The sequence below is a fragment of the Hyaena hyaena genome, unplaced genomic scaffold (assembly GCF_003009895.1).
Source record: "Hyaena hyaena isolate Hyena2069 unplaced genomic scaffold, ASM300989v1 scaffold_154, whole genome shotgun sequence".
Taxonomy (NCBI): Eukaryota; Metazoa; Chordata; class Mammalia; order Carnivora; family Hyaenidae; genus Hyaena; species Hyaena hyaena.
Genome location: NW_024080786.1, coordinates 506,458 through 521,420, shown reverse-complemented (window position 1 = coordinate 521,420; position 14,963 = coordinate 506,458). Strand labels below are relative to the sequence as shown.

General features: G+C 36.5%; 1 protein-coding gene across 1 annotated transcript in view; it reads right to left on the bottom strand.

Moving 5' to 3' along the window:
- The window catches only part of HAT1 (histone acetyltransferase 1), a 60,348-nt gene extending 49,680 nt beyond the window's left edge, over window positions 1–10,668 (bottom strand). Inside the window, exons 1-3 of the mRNA XM_039239218.1 lie at window positions 10,615–10,668; window positions 9,775–9,985; window positions 7,482–7,586 (exon numbers count right to left, since the gene is read on the bottom strand). Of these exons, the coding sequence (XP_039095149.1) occupies window positions 7,482–7,586; window positions 9,775–9,985; window positions 10,615–10,668 (370 nt within the window). The remainder of the gene's footprint in view (window positions 1–7,481; window positions 7,587–9,774; window positions 9,986–10,614) is intronic.
- Between the last annotated feature and the right edge of the window lie 4,295 nt (window positions 10,669–14,963).

Here is a 14,963-nt window from a genome sequence, read left to right as displayed (position 1 = left end):
AAAATTGGATTTTAATTTAAAACCCCCAAAAAGCAGCCATCTCGGGGGGAAACCTCAAACTTCACTGAATCATATACTTACTGTACATTTCAATGTATATAAATTGTACAACGCTTTTTTAAAATGCAAAAATAGGGGTGCCTGGGTTGCTCAGTTGGTTAAGTGTCCAACTTTGGCTCAGATCATGATCTCACCATTCATGAATTCAAGTCCCGTGTCTGCCTCTGGACTGACAGCTCGGTGCCTGAAGTCCTCTTTGGATTGTGTGTCTCCCTCTCTGCCCCTCCCCTGCTTGCTCGCTCTCTCTCTCTCAAAAATAAATATTAAAAAAAATTGTTTTTAAATAAATAAAAAGCAAAATTAAGTTATCTAACTTTATCTTAGGTCTGCCTCTAGCTACCCATTTCTCAACTTCACTTCTGAGAAAATCTCTTCAAATAGTCTATGCTCCACTTCCAATTGCTCTCCTCTTAATTTCTCTAAATTACCATAAAGTATTAGATCCTATGACCTCCCTCATTAAAAAAAATTATCAAATTCCCAAATCCCAATAGTTCTTATGTTATAAGACTACCGGCAACATTAGACATAGTTGATTACCTCTTCCTCCTTCAAATCATTTTTAAATGATTCAATCATTTGGCTTCCAGATACTTCATTCTTCCAGCTATCCTTCTCAGTCACAATGGCTTCCTTAATAATCCTTGAACACATCCAGCACATTCTGCACTTGTCATTCTCCTGTATGTTAACAATCTTACTTGAGATATCTACGTTGCTCACAAATTCATTCCTTTTCTTATATACTCAAATGTCACCTTAGCAGGAGGACCTGATTACCCTGCATTTTCTCCATAACACAAATCACAATTTTTCATGTATTTATGTCTCTTACTCATAACCAGAATGTAAGCTCCATGAAAAGAGAAACTATCTGTATACTGCTCTATCTCCAGTGCCCAGATAAATTTCTGCCACATAAGTATAGCTAAGTGAACTTAAAATACAAAGACAATCTCAGTAGAACGAACAATATACCATATTTTAACAATACATTATATGGCTTTTTCATAGAATTTAAAACAGAGTATACTGGAGAACTCCAAAGTCAGGGAAAACAAAATACATATTACATAGGTTAAAGACAGGAATGATAAAGTGCAAGGAAATAAGAGAAAAATAAGACAACAAAAGCAACAAACAACAAATATAAAGGAGATGAAATTATCAGGTAAAACAAAAACTATGCAATCAAATCCAAGTATGTACTCTATAAAAGACACATCTAAAAGGAATGACAAGTTAAAAATAAATGGAAGGGTCAAAAAATGTATCATGAAACTACAAAACCTGAAAATGCAATCTAAATTGTAAAAAAAAAATAGCATTAAATGGCATAAAGTGATCTCTTCATAATGATTAAGGTGACTTCTTTTAAGCCTTAACCACTAGGTAATCTAATGTTTTTAAAACTGGTGAGAGTGGGAGTGGTAAAATAGAAAGGCCAAGAAAAACAGTCACAAAGAATACAAACGCTGACCTTCACCTCCTCTAAAAAGAAAGCACAATGGACAAAAACATAGACCAATCTCATCTATAAGTTGTGGTAAGATAAAAATATTTAAATATAAAATAGTCTTCATCAGTTCATTAAAATGTCTCAAGATATTTATTTCAGAAATGCAAGGGTGGTTTGACATACAAAGATATAATAATAAAATCTATCATATTAAATACTATGTATTATTAACATTTGCATATTATATAATATAATCAAAATCATTTCCATGGAAACCAAAATGGCACTTGATAAACTCTTAATATGGATGTTTAAATAAAAACTCTTTGCAAAACAAGACAAAGTACTCTTCAAAGTAATAAACAAGGCTCATATTTAGTGAAGAAACACTTAGAACTATTCTCACTAAATTAAGGAATAGAGATGACTGTAACCATTTTTAAGCACTGTTCTGAAAGTGCTAGACAATGCAATCTGAAAAAAGAACAAAGAGGTATATATATCAAAAACAAAGTGAATTTATGAAAATGATCAGATAGGCCTGAAAAAAAATCAGCTGAAGCCACTCCCCAAAAAGTAAGAGAAGGCAATAAAATTATCAGCCACCAGGCCAACAGACACCTGGGTGGCTCAGTCACTTAATTGTGCTCAGCCCGGCTTTGGCTCAGGTTATGATCTCACAATCCATGGGTTCAAGCCCTGCATCAGGCTCAGTGCCAACAGCTCAGAGCTTGGAGCCTGCCTTGGATTCTGTGTCTCCTTCTCTGATCCTCCCTGGCTCGTAGTCTTATTTCTCTCTCTCTCTCAAAAATAAAACAAAACATAAAAAAAATTTTTTTTAATATACTGGGAAAAAAAAAAAAAAAGACAGGGCACCTGGGTGGTTCAGTCAGTTAAGTGTCCAACTCTTGATTTCGGCTCAGGTCATGATCTCACAGTTTGTGAGTTCAAGCCCCACATCCAGCTCTGCATAACAGTACAGAGCCTGCTTGAGATTCTCTCTCTTCCTCTCTCTCTCTGTCCCTCCCTCATTCATGCTTTCTCTCTTAAAATAAATAATAATAAAATATATCCAAAAAACCCAAAAAGACAACCCAGTTAAAAAACAAGCAAAGGATTTGAATAGACACTTCTACAAAAAAGATATACAAATGGCAAATAAACACATGAAAAGATGCTAAACATCTTTAATCATTAGAACAATGTAAACCAAAATCACAGTAAGATACCATGTTATATCTACTAGGATGGCTATAATAATAAAAGAAAAAAACAGAAAATAGTAAGCACTGATAATGTGGTGAAATTGGAACCCTTGTACTGTGCTGGTGGGATTGTAAAATGGTACTGCTACTACGTAAGATAACTTAGCAGTTCCTCAAAAAGTTAAAGAATTAACATACTCAGTAATTCTATTCCTAGCTATATGCTCAAAAGAATTGAAAACAGGGACTCAAACAGATACCCATAGGCTGACGTCCATAGTAGCATTATTCAAAATAGCCAAAAAGTAGAAAAGACCTAGATGGCGGCAGCCTTGGTGGCTCAGTCTGTTATGCATCCGATTCTTGATTTCGGTTCAAGTCATGATCTCATTGTTCATGAGTTCAAGCCCCACATCAGGTTCCACACTGACACTACAGAACCTACTTGGAATTCTCTCTTTTGCTCTCAAAATAATAAACTTAAAAAAAGAAGACCCAAATGTCCATGAACAGATGGATAAACAAAATGTGGTACATATACACAATAGACAATTATTCAGCCATGAACAGGAATGAAGTCCTGATACATGCTACAACATGAAATATCTGCTAAGTGAAATAAATTGAAAACGTTATGCTAAGTAAAATAAGCCACACAGAAAAGGACAAATACTGCTGTGATACCACTTAAACAAAATATCTAGAACAGATAAATACATAGAAAACAGAAAGTTGATTAGAGGTTACCAAGAGTGGGAGGGGAAAAGTAAATGGGGATTTACTGCCTAACAGGCACAAAGTTTGTTTGGGGTGATGACAAAATTTTGAAAAAGATAACCTAATGGTCACACAATATCGTGAATGCAATTAAAGCTACTTAATTGTACAGATAAAAATGGTTAAAGAGAAACATAGAAAAAAAGATTCACTCTTTGTACAGTAATCTACCCCAAAGCTCCAACCCTCTTAAAAAAAAGGATCTGTCAATCCCTCACACACAAAGTGAACAGGGCTTCTACAAGAGGAAGAATCTCAGGATAAAAGTTAATGGAATTATGGGTATGCAGTCAAGAGTTAAAGTTATCCCATGTGTCTAGCACAATGCCTGAAACATACATTTCAATAACCATATGTCCGACAAGGTGGAAGGGGAGGGAAATGAGACAGGCAGGCTGAAATCAAAGAGGGAGGGAGGAAGGTTGGATTGAAGTTGCAAGTTATTACAACTGTAAGGGATTAGAATGACCAAATAACCCAGTCAGTTTTAGTTCTGTTGTGTACGTGTAGAACCTGAGTTAAGTAACTTGAATTTTAAAATGGGGAAAAATATATATTAAAAATTATTTTCCACAGTTTTCTCACACATTATCAATAAAGACAGAAAACATAGTGAAAGAGAAGATCTCATTTGTAATAGCAACAACTTGGATGAAATACCTGGGAATAAACCTAATAAGAAATGTTTACCATCTATAAAGTTTAAAAGTCTTTAAAAAATAGACATAAAAAGACCCAAATAAATAGAAAGATATTCCTTTTTTTACATTTTTTAATGTTTATTTTTTTAATTTTTTTGTTTAAAGTTTATTTTTGAGAGACAGAGAGAGATAGAGCACAAGCAGGGGAAGGTCAGAGAGAGAGAGAGAGAGAGGGAGAGAGAGAGAGAATCTGAAGCAAGCTCCAGGCTGTCTGCACAGAACCCAACATGAGGCTCAAACTCACGAACTGCATGATAATGACCTGAGCTGAGGGTGTATGCATAATTGACTGAGCCACCCAGGTGCCCCTAGTTTTATTTCTTTTTGGGGGAGAGAGAAAGAGAGATGGTATGCCCCTTCCTCACACATGCACGGGGTGGGGTGGGATGGGGGGCAGAGAAAGGGAGACCAAGAATTCCAAGCGAGCTCTGTGCTGACAGCAGTAAGGCTTCAACTCACAAACCATGAGATGATGACCTGAGCCAAGTCGGATCCTTAACCAACTAAGTGACACAGGCATCCTGAAAAATATTCTTGCCATTAAAAAGGACAAACTTGGGGAGCCTGGGTGGCTCAGTCAGTTGGGCGTCCAGCTTCAGCCCAGTCATGATCTCGCAGTTTGTGGGTTCAAGCCCCACATCGGGCTCTGTGCTTATAGCTAACTCAGAGCCTGGAGCCTGTCTTCGGATTCTGTGTCTCCCTCTCTTTCTGTCCCTCTCCTGCTCATGCTGTCTCTCTTTCTCTCAAAAATAAATTTTAAAAAACATTAAAAAAATTTTTTAAAAAAGGAAAAACTCAACAATGTAAGGATGCTGATTGTACCTAAGTTAAACCTGATTTAACAGGATCTCAAGTAAAAACAAAACAAAACAAAAAAATCAACAAAAAGTCTTTTCAAACTTGATAAAATGTTCATCTAGAAGAACATCAGAATTAGAAAAAACTTAGGGAAAACTCTTAAAGAATAACAAGTGGGGGCTTAGACACATCATATATTGATCATAACATTTATTAACAGCATTACACAAATGGCACAAGGACAAAAGATATACGATTTTTATGCTACTTTAGTATGTTAAAAGAGAAATTTTAAATCACTCATGAAAAGACAAAGTGGCAAGTAGATAATTAGCTAACTCATCTGAGAAAGCAAAGCAGGATTCCTACCTCATGCCTTATAGCAAGAAAGTGTCAAAGTTTCCACTTAAAAAAGAAAAACCCAAAAACTATGAAAAGAAACAATGGATAAACTTTATAATCTTAGAGTAGGAGGGCCTTTTTGTAAGACATGACAAAAACACATATTTGCAATACAGGATAAAATAAGGGCTGATTCACTTAGCTACAAAGGATATACTTTTCTTAGAATCAAAATTCAGTTTTAATTGTCAAATTAAAAAAGACAGGTAAAAAAATACAGTAAAAAACCCACAGAAAATAACAAGTGTTGGCAAGGATGTAGCGAAACTGGAACCTACGTGCACTGTTGGCACGAATGCAAGATGGAGTAACCACTATGGAAAACAAGTACTTACATCCTTGCAACAGGATCCTGGCTTTAGAAAAATAAATCTGTGTACGCACAAGAAAAAAGATCTAGGTAAGTACTATCTCTGTAGTGAGGAACACTTTCTTTATATTTTTGTTATGTTTCTACTGTTTTAAATTAATGGAAGCTAATATTTATTGAGAATTTCTAAAAGTCAGTATGTTTATGCACTTAACTTCACATTTAATGTTTACAACCACTATAAAAGTAAGTACTATTAACTTCACTGTAAGGATATTCAAGTATGAAATGTGATGGAACCAGAATTCATGAGCATGTAACAATTTTTAAAATAGCTTTATTGAAGTATAATTTACATAACAATAACACTTGTTTTAAGCATAAAATTCAATAAATTTTTAGTAAATTTAGAATTGTGTGACCACTGTCACAATCTAATTTTAAAACACTGCCATTGTCCCCAAAAGAAATCTCATGCCCATCTGCAGCCATTCTCTCTGTATACCCAGCCTGACAACTACCATTGTACTTTCTGTCTATGGATTTGCCTTTTCCAAACATTCACATATATATATATATATATATATAACCATAATGTATGTTACCTTTTCTTGTCTGATTTTTTTCTTTTACTTGGAATGTTTTTGAGTTCTCTCATGTTGTATAGTATGTATCAGATCTTTACTCCTTTTTACTGTCTAGCAGAATTCCATCCATAGATACATTCTACTTGTTTATTCATTTACCAGCTGATGGAGATCTGAATTGTTTCCATTTTTGGGCTACTGTGAATAACACTGCTATAAATACTGATATACTAGTTTTTGTATGGACATATGTTTTCTTTCTTAAAATTTTTTATTTTTTATTAAAAAAAATTTTTTTAATGTTTTATTTATTTCTGAGAGAGAGAGAGAGAGATACAGCATGAGCAGGGGAGGGTCAGAGAGGGAGACACAGAATCTGAAGCAGGCTCCAGGCTCTGAGCTAGCTGCCAGCACAGAGCCCGACATGGGGCTCAAACCCACAAACCATGAGATTATGACCTGAGCCAAAGTCAGATGCTTAACCGAATGAGCCCCCCAGGCACCCCTCTTTTTAAAATTTTTAAAAAATGTTTATTTATTTTTGAGAGAGACAGTGCACCCAGGGGACGGCAGAGAAAGAGGGAGACACAGAATCTGAAGCAGGCTCCAGGCTCTGAGCTGTCAGCACCAAGCCTGATGCAGGGCGCAAACTTACAAACCGTGTGACCATGACCTGAGTTGAAGTTGGACACTTAACTGACTGAGCTGCCCAGGCAACCCTGGACATACGTTTTCATTTCTCTTGAGTAGATAGATACCTAGGAGTAGAGTTGCTGGGTCATATAGTACATCTAACTTTTTAAGAACTTCCCAAACTGTTTTCCAAAGTAGTTCCTATCAGCAATACGAGTGTTTTTCCACATCCACCAACACTTACTGTCTACTATTTTTATAAGAAAAATGTAAAGATAAATGTTTTTAAGAGGCTGTGAACATTCACATCTATCATTTTTTGCTATACTGTACTTCTTATTTGCCACACTCTGCCACTTCCTAAACATCTACCCACTCCATAACATAAATCAAGACTGAATAAAATCAGAATGTGTTCAATACATGCAGAAAACGAATCATTTACATGAACAATTCCTCTTATGTAAAATTCTACTTCAAGTTAAAAAAAAAAGATGCTATATGAACACGCAGTACATATATAATACCACTTGGAAATAGCATACATACCTAATTTTAGTTCAATTGCTGTGTTGGTATTACATTTGTACTCTGCCAGCTTCTTCTCCACTGCACTCTTGTACTCAACCAAAAATTTCTCCATAGCACCAAATCCTAAGGGAAAGTTTTTAAAAGGTCTCGTTGGAAGTGGTTTAAATAGTCAACCTTACAAAGAGAGTTCTTATTAGAGGTAGAATAAAAGTTAAGATTTAAAACATGCTAATAGATCATAAAAGTAAAGGCCTACATACTCCTAAATAAATGTACTGAGTATGACTGCCTCATTAAAAAACAAACAAGAAAAATATCACTTGTGAGATAGAAGCGTATGACCTAGGCTTGCTTTACTGAAAATTAATATGACAGACTCTTGACCTTTCTTTATATTTAGTACTAATATATACTACCTGCTAGGATTTATAGCTAAGCAGCTTTTTAGAATATAAAAAGGGTGCCACTGCTCCACCAAGAAACAAAGTGAGAATATCCTTTGATAATTACAATATCATTTCATCTCTAATACTGGAAAAATTCTACCCAGGGTACTCTATATCAACTGTTAAAAAACCATCAACTGATAATGCATACATTATCTCAGGAAGGATAGACAAGAAACTAGTAACCACGGTTATCTATCTCTAAGATAAGAGAGAAGGAATGGGAATAAGGTTAGAAAAGAAAATTTTCACTGCATTCCAGTTTTTTTTTAACCTTATGTGTATAAAGTCATAAACTATGAGCTACTGGCAACCAAATGGTTTTATTATAACTTGGCCACCCATCAATGCATGTAACAAATAATTAAAAATGATAACAATCATTATCAAGGTAAACTGTCAAGCAAAGATATAAATCTCCTGACAAAAGGAACATAAAAATTTGTAAGAAATCAGGAAAAAAGTCATTAGCAGAAACAAAAGAAAGGTACAGTGACAGGCCATGAACTTTAACAAGTGGTTAAAACATCATACACAGAAACCGGGGGGCATTTGAGGTACTACAGATTAACGGTCTGGAGTCAGAATTCCTAGAATCAAATCCAGTCTTCACCACTTACTGGATCTGTGAACTAGAACTAGAGCACATTACTTGGCTCCTCAAACCCTAATCTGTAAAACTGAGACAACAGAACCCACTTCAAGGGAATTATATACAACACAAGCAACAAAATTTAACTTGTGAAATCATATTTTATCTTAATCTCCACAATCTCTTAGAAAAGCAGATACTATATCAGCCCTATTTCATATTCAAAAGCTCATGCTGAGAAAGAAAAGAGGTTTAATTGCTTAACAGCACCCAACTATTAAGTAGTGAAGCAGAGATTCAAATTTAGGTCTAATTCCTACTATATGTACACCATACATAATACATATGGTCCCCCCTCTTTTACAGCATCAGTGTACCCCCAAAATCCCATGGTCACCACCTAGAACAGTCCTTCCTTAAATATCTGTAGAGTTCATGTGATAGCCTATCTATCCAGCACATTCAGAAAACTGTAGTAAGACCACTATGAAGGCACTGGGAAAAGATAAAAGTAGAAACTGCCCCTCACTTAAAAAAATATGTAATTGGAAAACCACACCAAAATAGGCTTAATACATATAAAAAACCGGCAAGTATTAGTCATTATATGCTGTAAACTAAAGAGACTCAATAAAGAAAACAGAATAGAGAGTTACAGTATAGACTACTAAGAGAAGTTCAGATGAAGGAAGAATGCGAGAACTTCTTTCTCAAAGGAAATCTAAATCGAGCCTAGAAATATTAAGCGCGAGAGATGAAAAAAAAAAAAAAGATTAAGAAGTCAAGGTTCAAGTGAGAGCCCTAGCACAGGGCAAAGCTGAAATGCGCTAGCTCTGAAGTTGACTGTAAGGGGAAGGTGGAAGGAGACCTGGAAGAGGAGGATCTGAACATTAAAAACTGCTGGCGGGAACAGAACCAGACTACAGTGGCTGTGGCAGCGGGGGGAGGGGGGGACGACGAAGAGATTAACAGGCCTCAAGGCATCTGGCACCCTACAAGCCCAAATCGCGACGCTTTCCCCTGGCTTCTTCGGCCCTCCGCAGGGGCCGAGTTCTTCACAGAAGCCGCAGAACCCCGAGTAGTTGGGGTGGGGGCACGAACCTCGGCCGACAGGGAGCTGTGTTGAGAGTTCCGTGCTTCCAGGCTGAAGCACGTCTTCTGGAACCCAGGCTGGAGCCCGAAAGTTCCAGGCGGGCACTGTCACCACGGTCTCGGCGTTCTTTCCTAAACCTGCCCGCCCCCTCCCCTTGGTAAACTTTTCCCGGGAACTTACCCGCCATTTCCGAGCTGCGAGCACCCGCGGCTGAGGAAGGACGAATCAACCCGCGCGCTCCCTGGCCGGAAGTGAGCTCATTACCTAACGCATTTCCCCCGCCCACCTCTGATATGTCGCTAGCCAATGAGAGGAGGGGATTCGAGGCGCAGGGCGGGGGAAGCACCTCAAGAGGCGGGGCTGACGCCGCGGGGAATGCTCCGACCGTTGCCTAGCCACCGCGAGTGTGGTCAGCCACTTTGCAGGCCTGAACCGGAGGTGGAGGCCGCAAAAGAGACCTAATGTGTTAAAGATGCTCGCTGGCTGGTGCGAGGACAGTTTCTATTGGGTTGGATTTGAATGACATAAATAGCTGTTTTCTATTCCTCCCCAGCGATGTTGCGGAGTCGCGTAGAAAAACTTCCACCTTGACCTGCACAAACACCTAAGGCCTAGGTTTATGTAGGTGAAATGTAGGGATTGAGTTGCATTTGCCGGAGAAATTTACGATTATTTTATTTGTTTCTATTTTAAATTTTTTAAATTAATGTTTATTTTATGTTAGAGAGACAGAGCGCGAGCTGGGGAGAGACAGAGAGACGGACAGACAGACAGAATCTGAAGCAGGCTCCATGCTCGGAGCTGTCAGCACAGACCCCATTGGGGGCAGAACCCATGAGCTGTGAAATCATGACCTCAATAGAAGTTGGAGGCCTAATCGACTAACTAACCCAGGTGCTCCTATTTGTTTCTATTTTGGCCGCAAATTCTTGTTTAACTTCGTTTTTCTTCTCATGTGTTTAAACAGTATATATTGTAACATTTAGGTACTCTGCCCCTGAAATTGTTACCTAATAATACCTCAAATCCTAACGGCCTGAACCACCTCACAGGATGCTTCCTGATTTGGGCCATAGTGCTTGTTAGTATTTCACAATTGTTGAAACGTTTCCTCCCAGAAGAGAAATCATTATTTAGGTATCCACAAAGAGTCCCACAGTGTTGTCTATACACTAGAATGCCTTGTCTCAACAAATGTTGCTTAATAGGTTTTACAGTGATACTGCTAGAGCTAAAATGGACCCTAGGGATGATAGTCTAGAACTAATACATCCTCTCATTTTGGAGCTAAGGATATTGCCCAAGTTCACACTCAGTATACAGCCTACCTTAGAGTCCAGTTCTCCAGATACTCAGAGCAGTATTTGTTCTACTGCATGGAGATGGCCCTCTTGAAGATAAAGATCAGAAAAGGTACTAAGAATGTTCAGATCCTTCTTTACATCTAAAGGAAACACAAGAAATGATGCTCATAATCTTAAGAAGGAAACTGGAATCTGCTGTTATTGACATTATGGATCAAGAAAGGAAAACAATCTTTTTAAATAATCATTTTTTTTCAAAATGACAAGGCTCATTTCTTTACTAAACCACCTTATTTGTGGATCAGCCAGTAGATGATCAGCAATTATCCTTATAATAAGAAAATAAAATCTGAAATAGATTAGTCCTGTGACTTTATGGTTGTAGGGAAAAATACAATGAAACCTATATATGATAAATATGAAAACGAAATAAGATGAATGTGAATAAGAAATGCAATGAAACTTATATTGTGTGATTAGCATTTGGTATGATCTACTTGCAGAATTGAGGTTACAGGTTTTTTTAATGTTTTATTTATTTTTGAGAGAGAGACAGAGTGAGCAGGGGAGGGTCAGAGAGAGAGGGAAACACAGAATCCAAAGACAGGCTTCAGGCTCTAAGCTGTCAGCACAGAGCCTGACACAGGGCTCAAACCCACGAACCATGAGATCATGACTTGAGCCAAAGCCAGACGCTCAACCAACTGAGCCACCCAGGTGCCCCAAGGTTTCAGTTTTAAATTGTCCTGGTCTTAGAATTGATCACACATATTTATTACAATGCCACAGAACGCATGTTTAGGTGCAATTTACCTAAAAGTAGAAACAATGACTTCCTTCAGAAGGGTAGTAGTAAAATTACCAAAAATGAGAAGGATACTTTCTTTTTTTGCAGGTTTTTCCCCCTCTTTTTTAAATTTATATTTTACCTTGTTCTAAAGGGACTTTAGGAGGTGAATTTAGGAGTGAATTTACCACGATGGAGTAAAATTTCTGCAAAAGGAATAAGCTGTTCTTATACACATGGAAGAGGCAACAGAGGGTGCAGAAAGTTCAGTGCCCTACTAGTCTCAGTTCTACTACTTCGTGACTGTGTGACCTGTTTCATCTATTAAGTGGAGATAATAATACTTTCCCAGTTACCATACTTTGTGAAAATGAAATGGAATAATATTAATGAAAGAGGTTTGTAAACTCTAAAAGTATATGTTAATGTGAGGTGATATTAGTATGTTAATATTTATTCTAGAATAGAAGGTTTGGAAAAGGCATTTTTCTCCAAGGAAAAAGGCCATATTACACTATTAGGAATGAACTAGCAACTGTATGTTTGATATAGATTCAAGTGCATATGGAGTAATACATTTTGGCATCCCGTCTTGAAACCTCCAGAAGAGAATTGTTTTTAACAAAACATGGTATTGGGGCACCTGGGTGGCTCAGTTTGTTGGGCGTCTGACTTCAGCTCAGGTCATGATCTCACTGTTCGTGGGTTTGAGCCCAGCGTTGGGCTCTGTGCTGACAGCTCAGAGCCTGGAGCCTGCTTCAGATTCTGTGTCTCCCTCTCTCTCTGACCCTCCTCTGATCATGCTGTCTCTATCTCTCTCTCAAAAATGAATAAAACATTTAAAATTTAAATAAATAAGGGGCGCCTTGGTGGCTTAGTCGGTTAAGCGTCCCACTTACTCTTGGGTCATGATCTCGCGGTTTGTGGGTTCAAGCCCCTCATCGGGCCCTGTGCAGACAGCCAGCTCAGAGCCTGGAGCCTGCTTCAGATTCTGTGTCTCCCTCTCTCTCTGACCCTCCCCTGCTCACGCTGTCTCTCTCTCTCTCCTAGAAATAAATAAAACATTTTTTTAAATTTTAAATAAATAAATAAAACAAAAAAATTAAAAACATGGTATTAAAGCGATGGACATCAGAAAGTGGGTATAGGAAATCTGAAATCTACAAGAAAAATGCAGATATTTAATGTGTCTTTATGTCAAAATATATACTTCTCTACAGGTAGTAACAATAGTTAGTTAACTCATTTGTTTAGTTCATAGTGCTTACTGGGAGGAGAGGGGGCAATAAGTTTCAGTTCCCAGAGCAATTACTCAAAATGCCCTACTCACCTACTTGACTTTCCTATGAGTTAAAATAAAAATAGACCATCTCATATTGAAAACTACTATTAGAAAAGTAATTTAAAGACATACATTACCAACAATTTTCACACTCCATTCTGTAACTCTCATACACTAGCCATAGGTGTTTGAACTAGGATTTTTTGAGAAGCAATTTTGTAATTTTAACAAATTTAACAAAAATTTAAATTTGTATATCTTTTTAAAAATTTGTATATCTCTTGAGATAGAAGTTCCACTTATGAGTATTTGTCTACAAAACTGTGTAAGAATGCATATGTGAACCAAGATGTGCAATGCAGCATTAATTTTATTGAAAAATTGGAAATAGCCTAAACATTCATCAAAAGGGGCTGGTTAATATGTACTGACATGGGAGAATATCTATTATATAATAGGTTAAAAACTAAGTTATATAACATTATAATGTTATGTTATGTTATGTTATTTATATAAAGAAGTGTATTTTGATAGAAACATACCTAACAAGTTTAACTGTGACTGCCTTTAGAAGGGCAAGTTTGGAGAAAAGAATTAATGAGTGATTAAAAAAAAAATACTGTTTGCTTCTTTTAATGAGGCTATATTAGTTTCTTTCATAATTAGAAACTCAGCAACCTTTTTGGAGGTTTTTAGAGATATGTGCTAACGTCTTACCCTCTTCTTTGCATTCTATGAATTGTGATACACAGAATGAAAGAGAAGCAGCTTAACTGAAACAAGGAACAGTTGAAAATTCATATTTCTACTTTTGCATTCTGTCATTATTTATAAGCAAATATTGATCAGAATGAGGAAGGAGCACTATAATTGCTTATACTTGTTTATAAAATGACCATCTGGTGATGTATGCTTCACGTTTTGAAACTATGATTTGTAAGAATGGCATTTATTATGTATGTCTACTTAGAGTAATACAATAATGCCTAAGATATTTCATATTCCATAGTTAAAATGCTATTTCAGATGATTATATTTTCAATTTCAACCAACAAAAAAATGACCATTATTCCCCTGTCGTAAATTTGTTTGCTCTTGTTTTGGGTTGTTTCTTAATGTGGAAAGCTTCGGGGTAGGGGGAGGTGAAGGAAACTCTATTAAAGCTACTTAGATATTAAAAAAATAAAACTAAAAAGTAATGAAATTTATAACTAGAAACACTCATTATAAAATATATTATTTCAGTCATTGTCTTTTATTTTTTGATTGGTATAAAACATAAAATTGAACATTTGATTTTTAAACATGCAGTTTAGTAGTAGTAAATATATTTACATTATTGTGAAAGCTGTTATTTAAAAAAAATATTTACTTATTTTGAGAGAGAGAGACAGACAGACAGAGAGAGAAAGAGAGAGAGGGAGGGAGAGAGGGAACATGTGCACAGGGTGGAGGGAGTAGAGAAAGTGGGAGAAAGAAAATCCCAATCAGGCTCCACGCTGCCAGCACAGAGCCCTATATGGGGCTCAATCCCATGAACCTGAGATTATGACCCAAGCCAAAATCATGGATTGTATGCTTAACCCACTAAGCCACTCAGGAGCCCCACAGCTGTCATTTTAATGGACTGGTTTTCACCTTTTGATCTATTTACCCATATTACTATGCACAGCAAGACTCTTAACTTGCTATCACCTGGACACACAAAGTGAGTAGCTTTTATACCAGTTATATAATGCTGTGAGTTAAATGTTTAGTTTATAAACCCGTCCCTTAAAAGAATTAAAAAATAAAATATAGTTATTAACTAAAATACATATATTGTTGTCAACAATGTATATTGTTGATATTAATATTGTTATGTTGTTAATTCTTAAAATAATTATACAATAAAATATAGATATAAACAAAAATATATATGGTTATCAACAAACTAAACCAATTAATGGCTATACAAATTAGTAAAATTAAAAGAATTCTGAAAATTTTCCTAGAG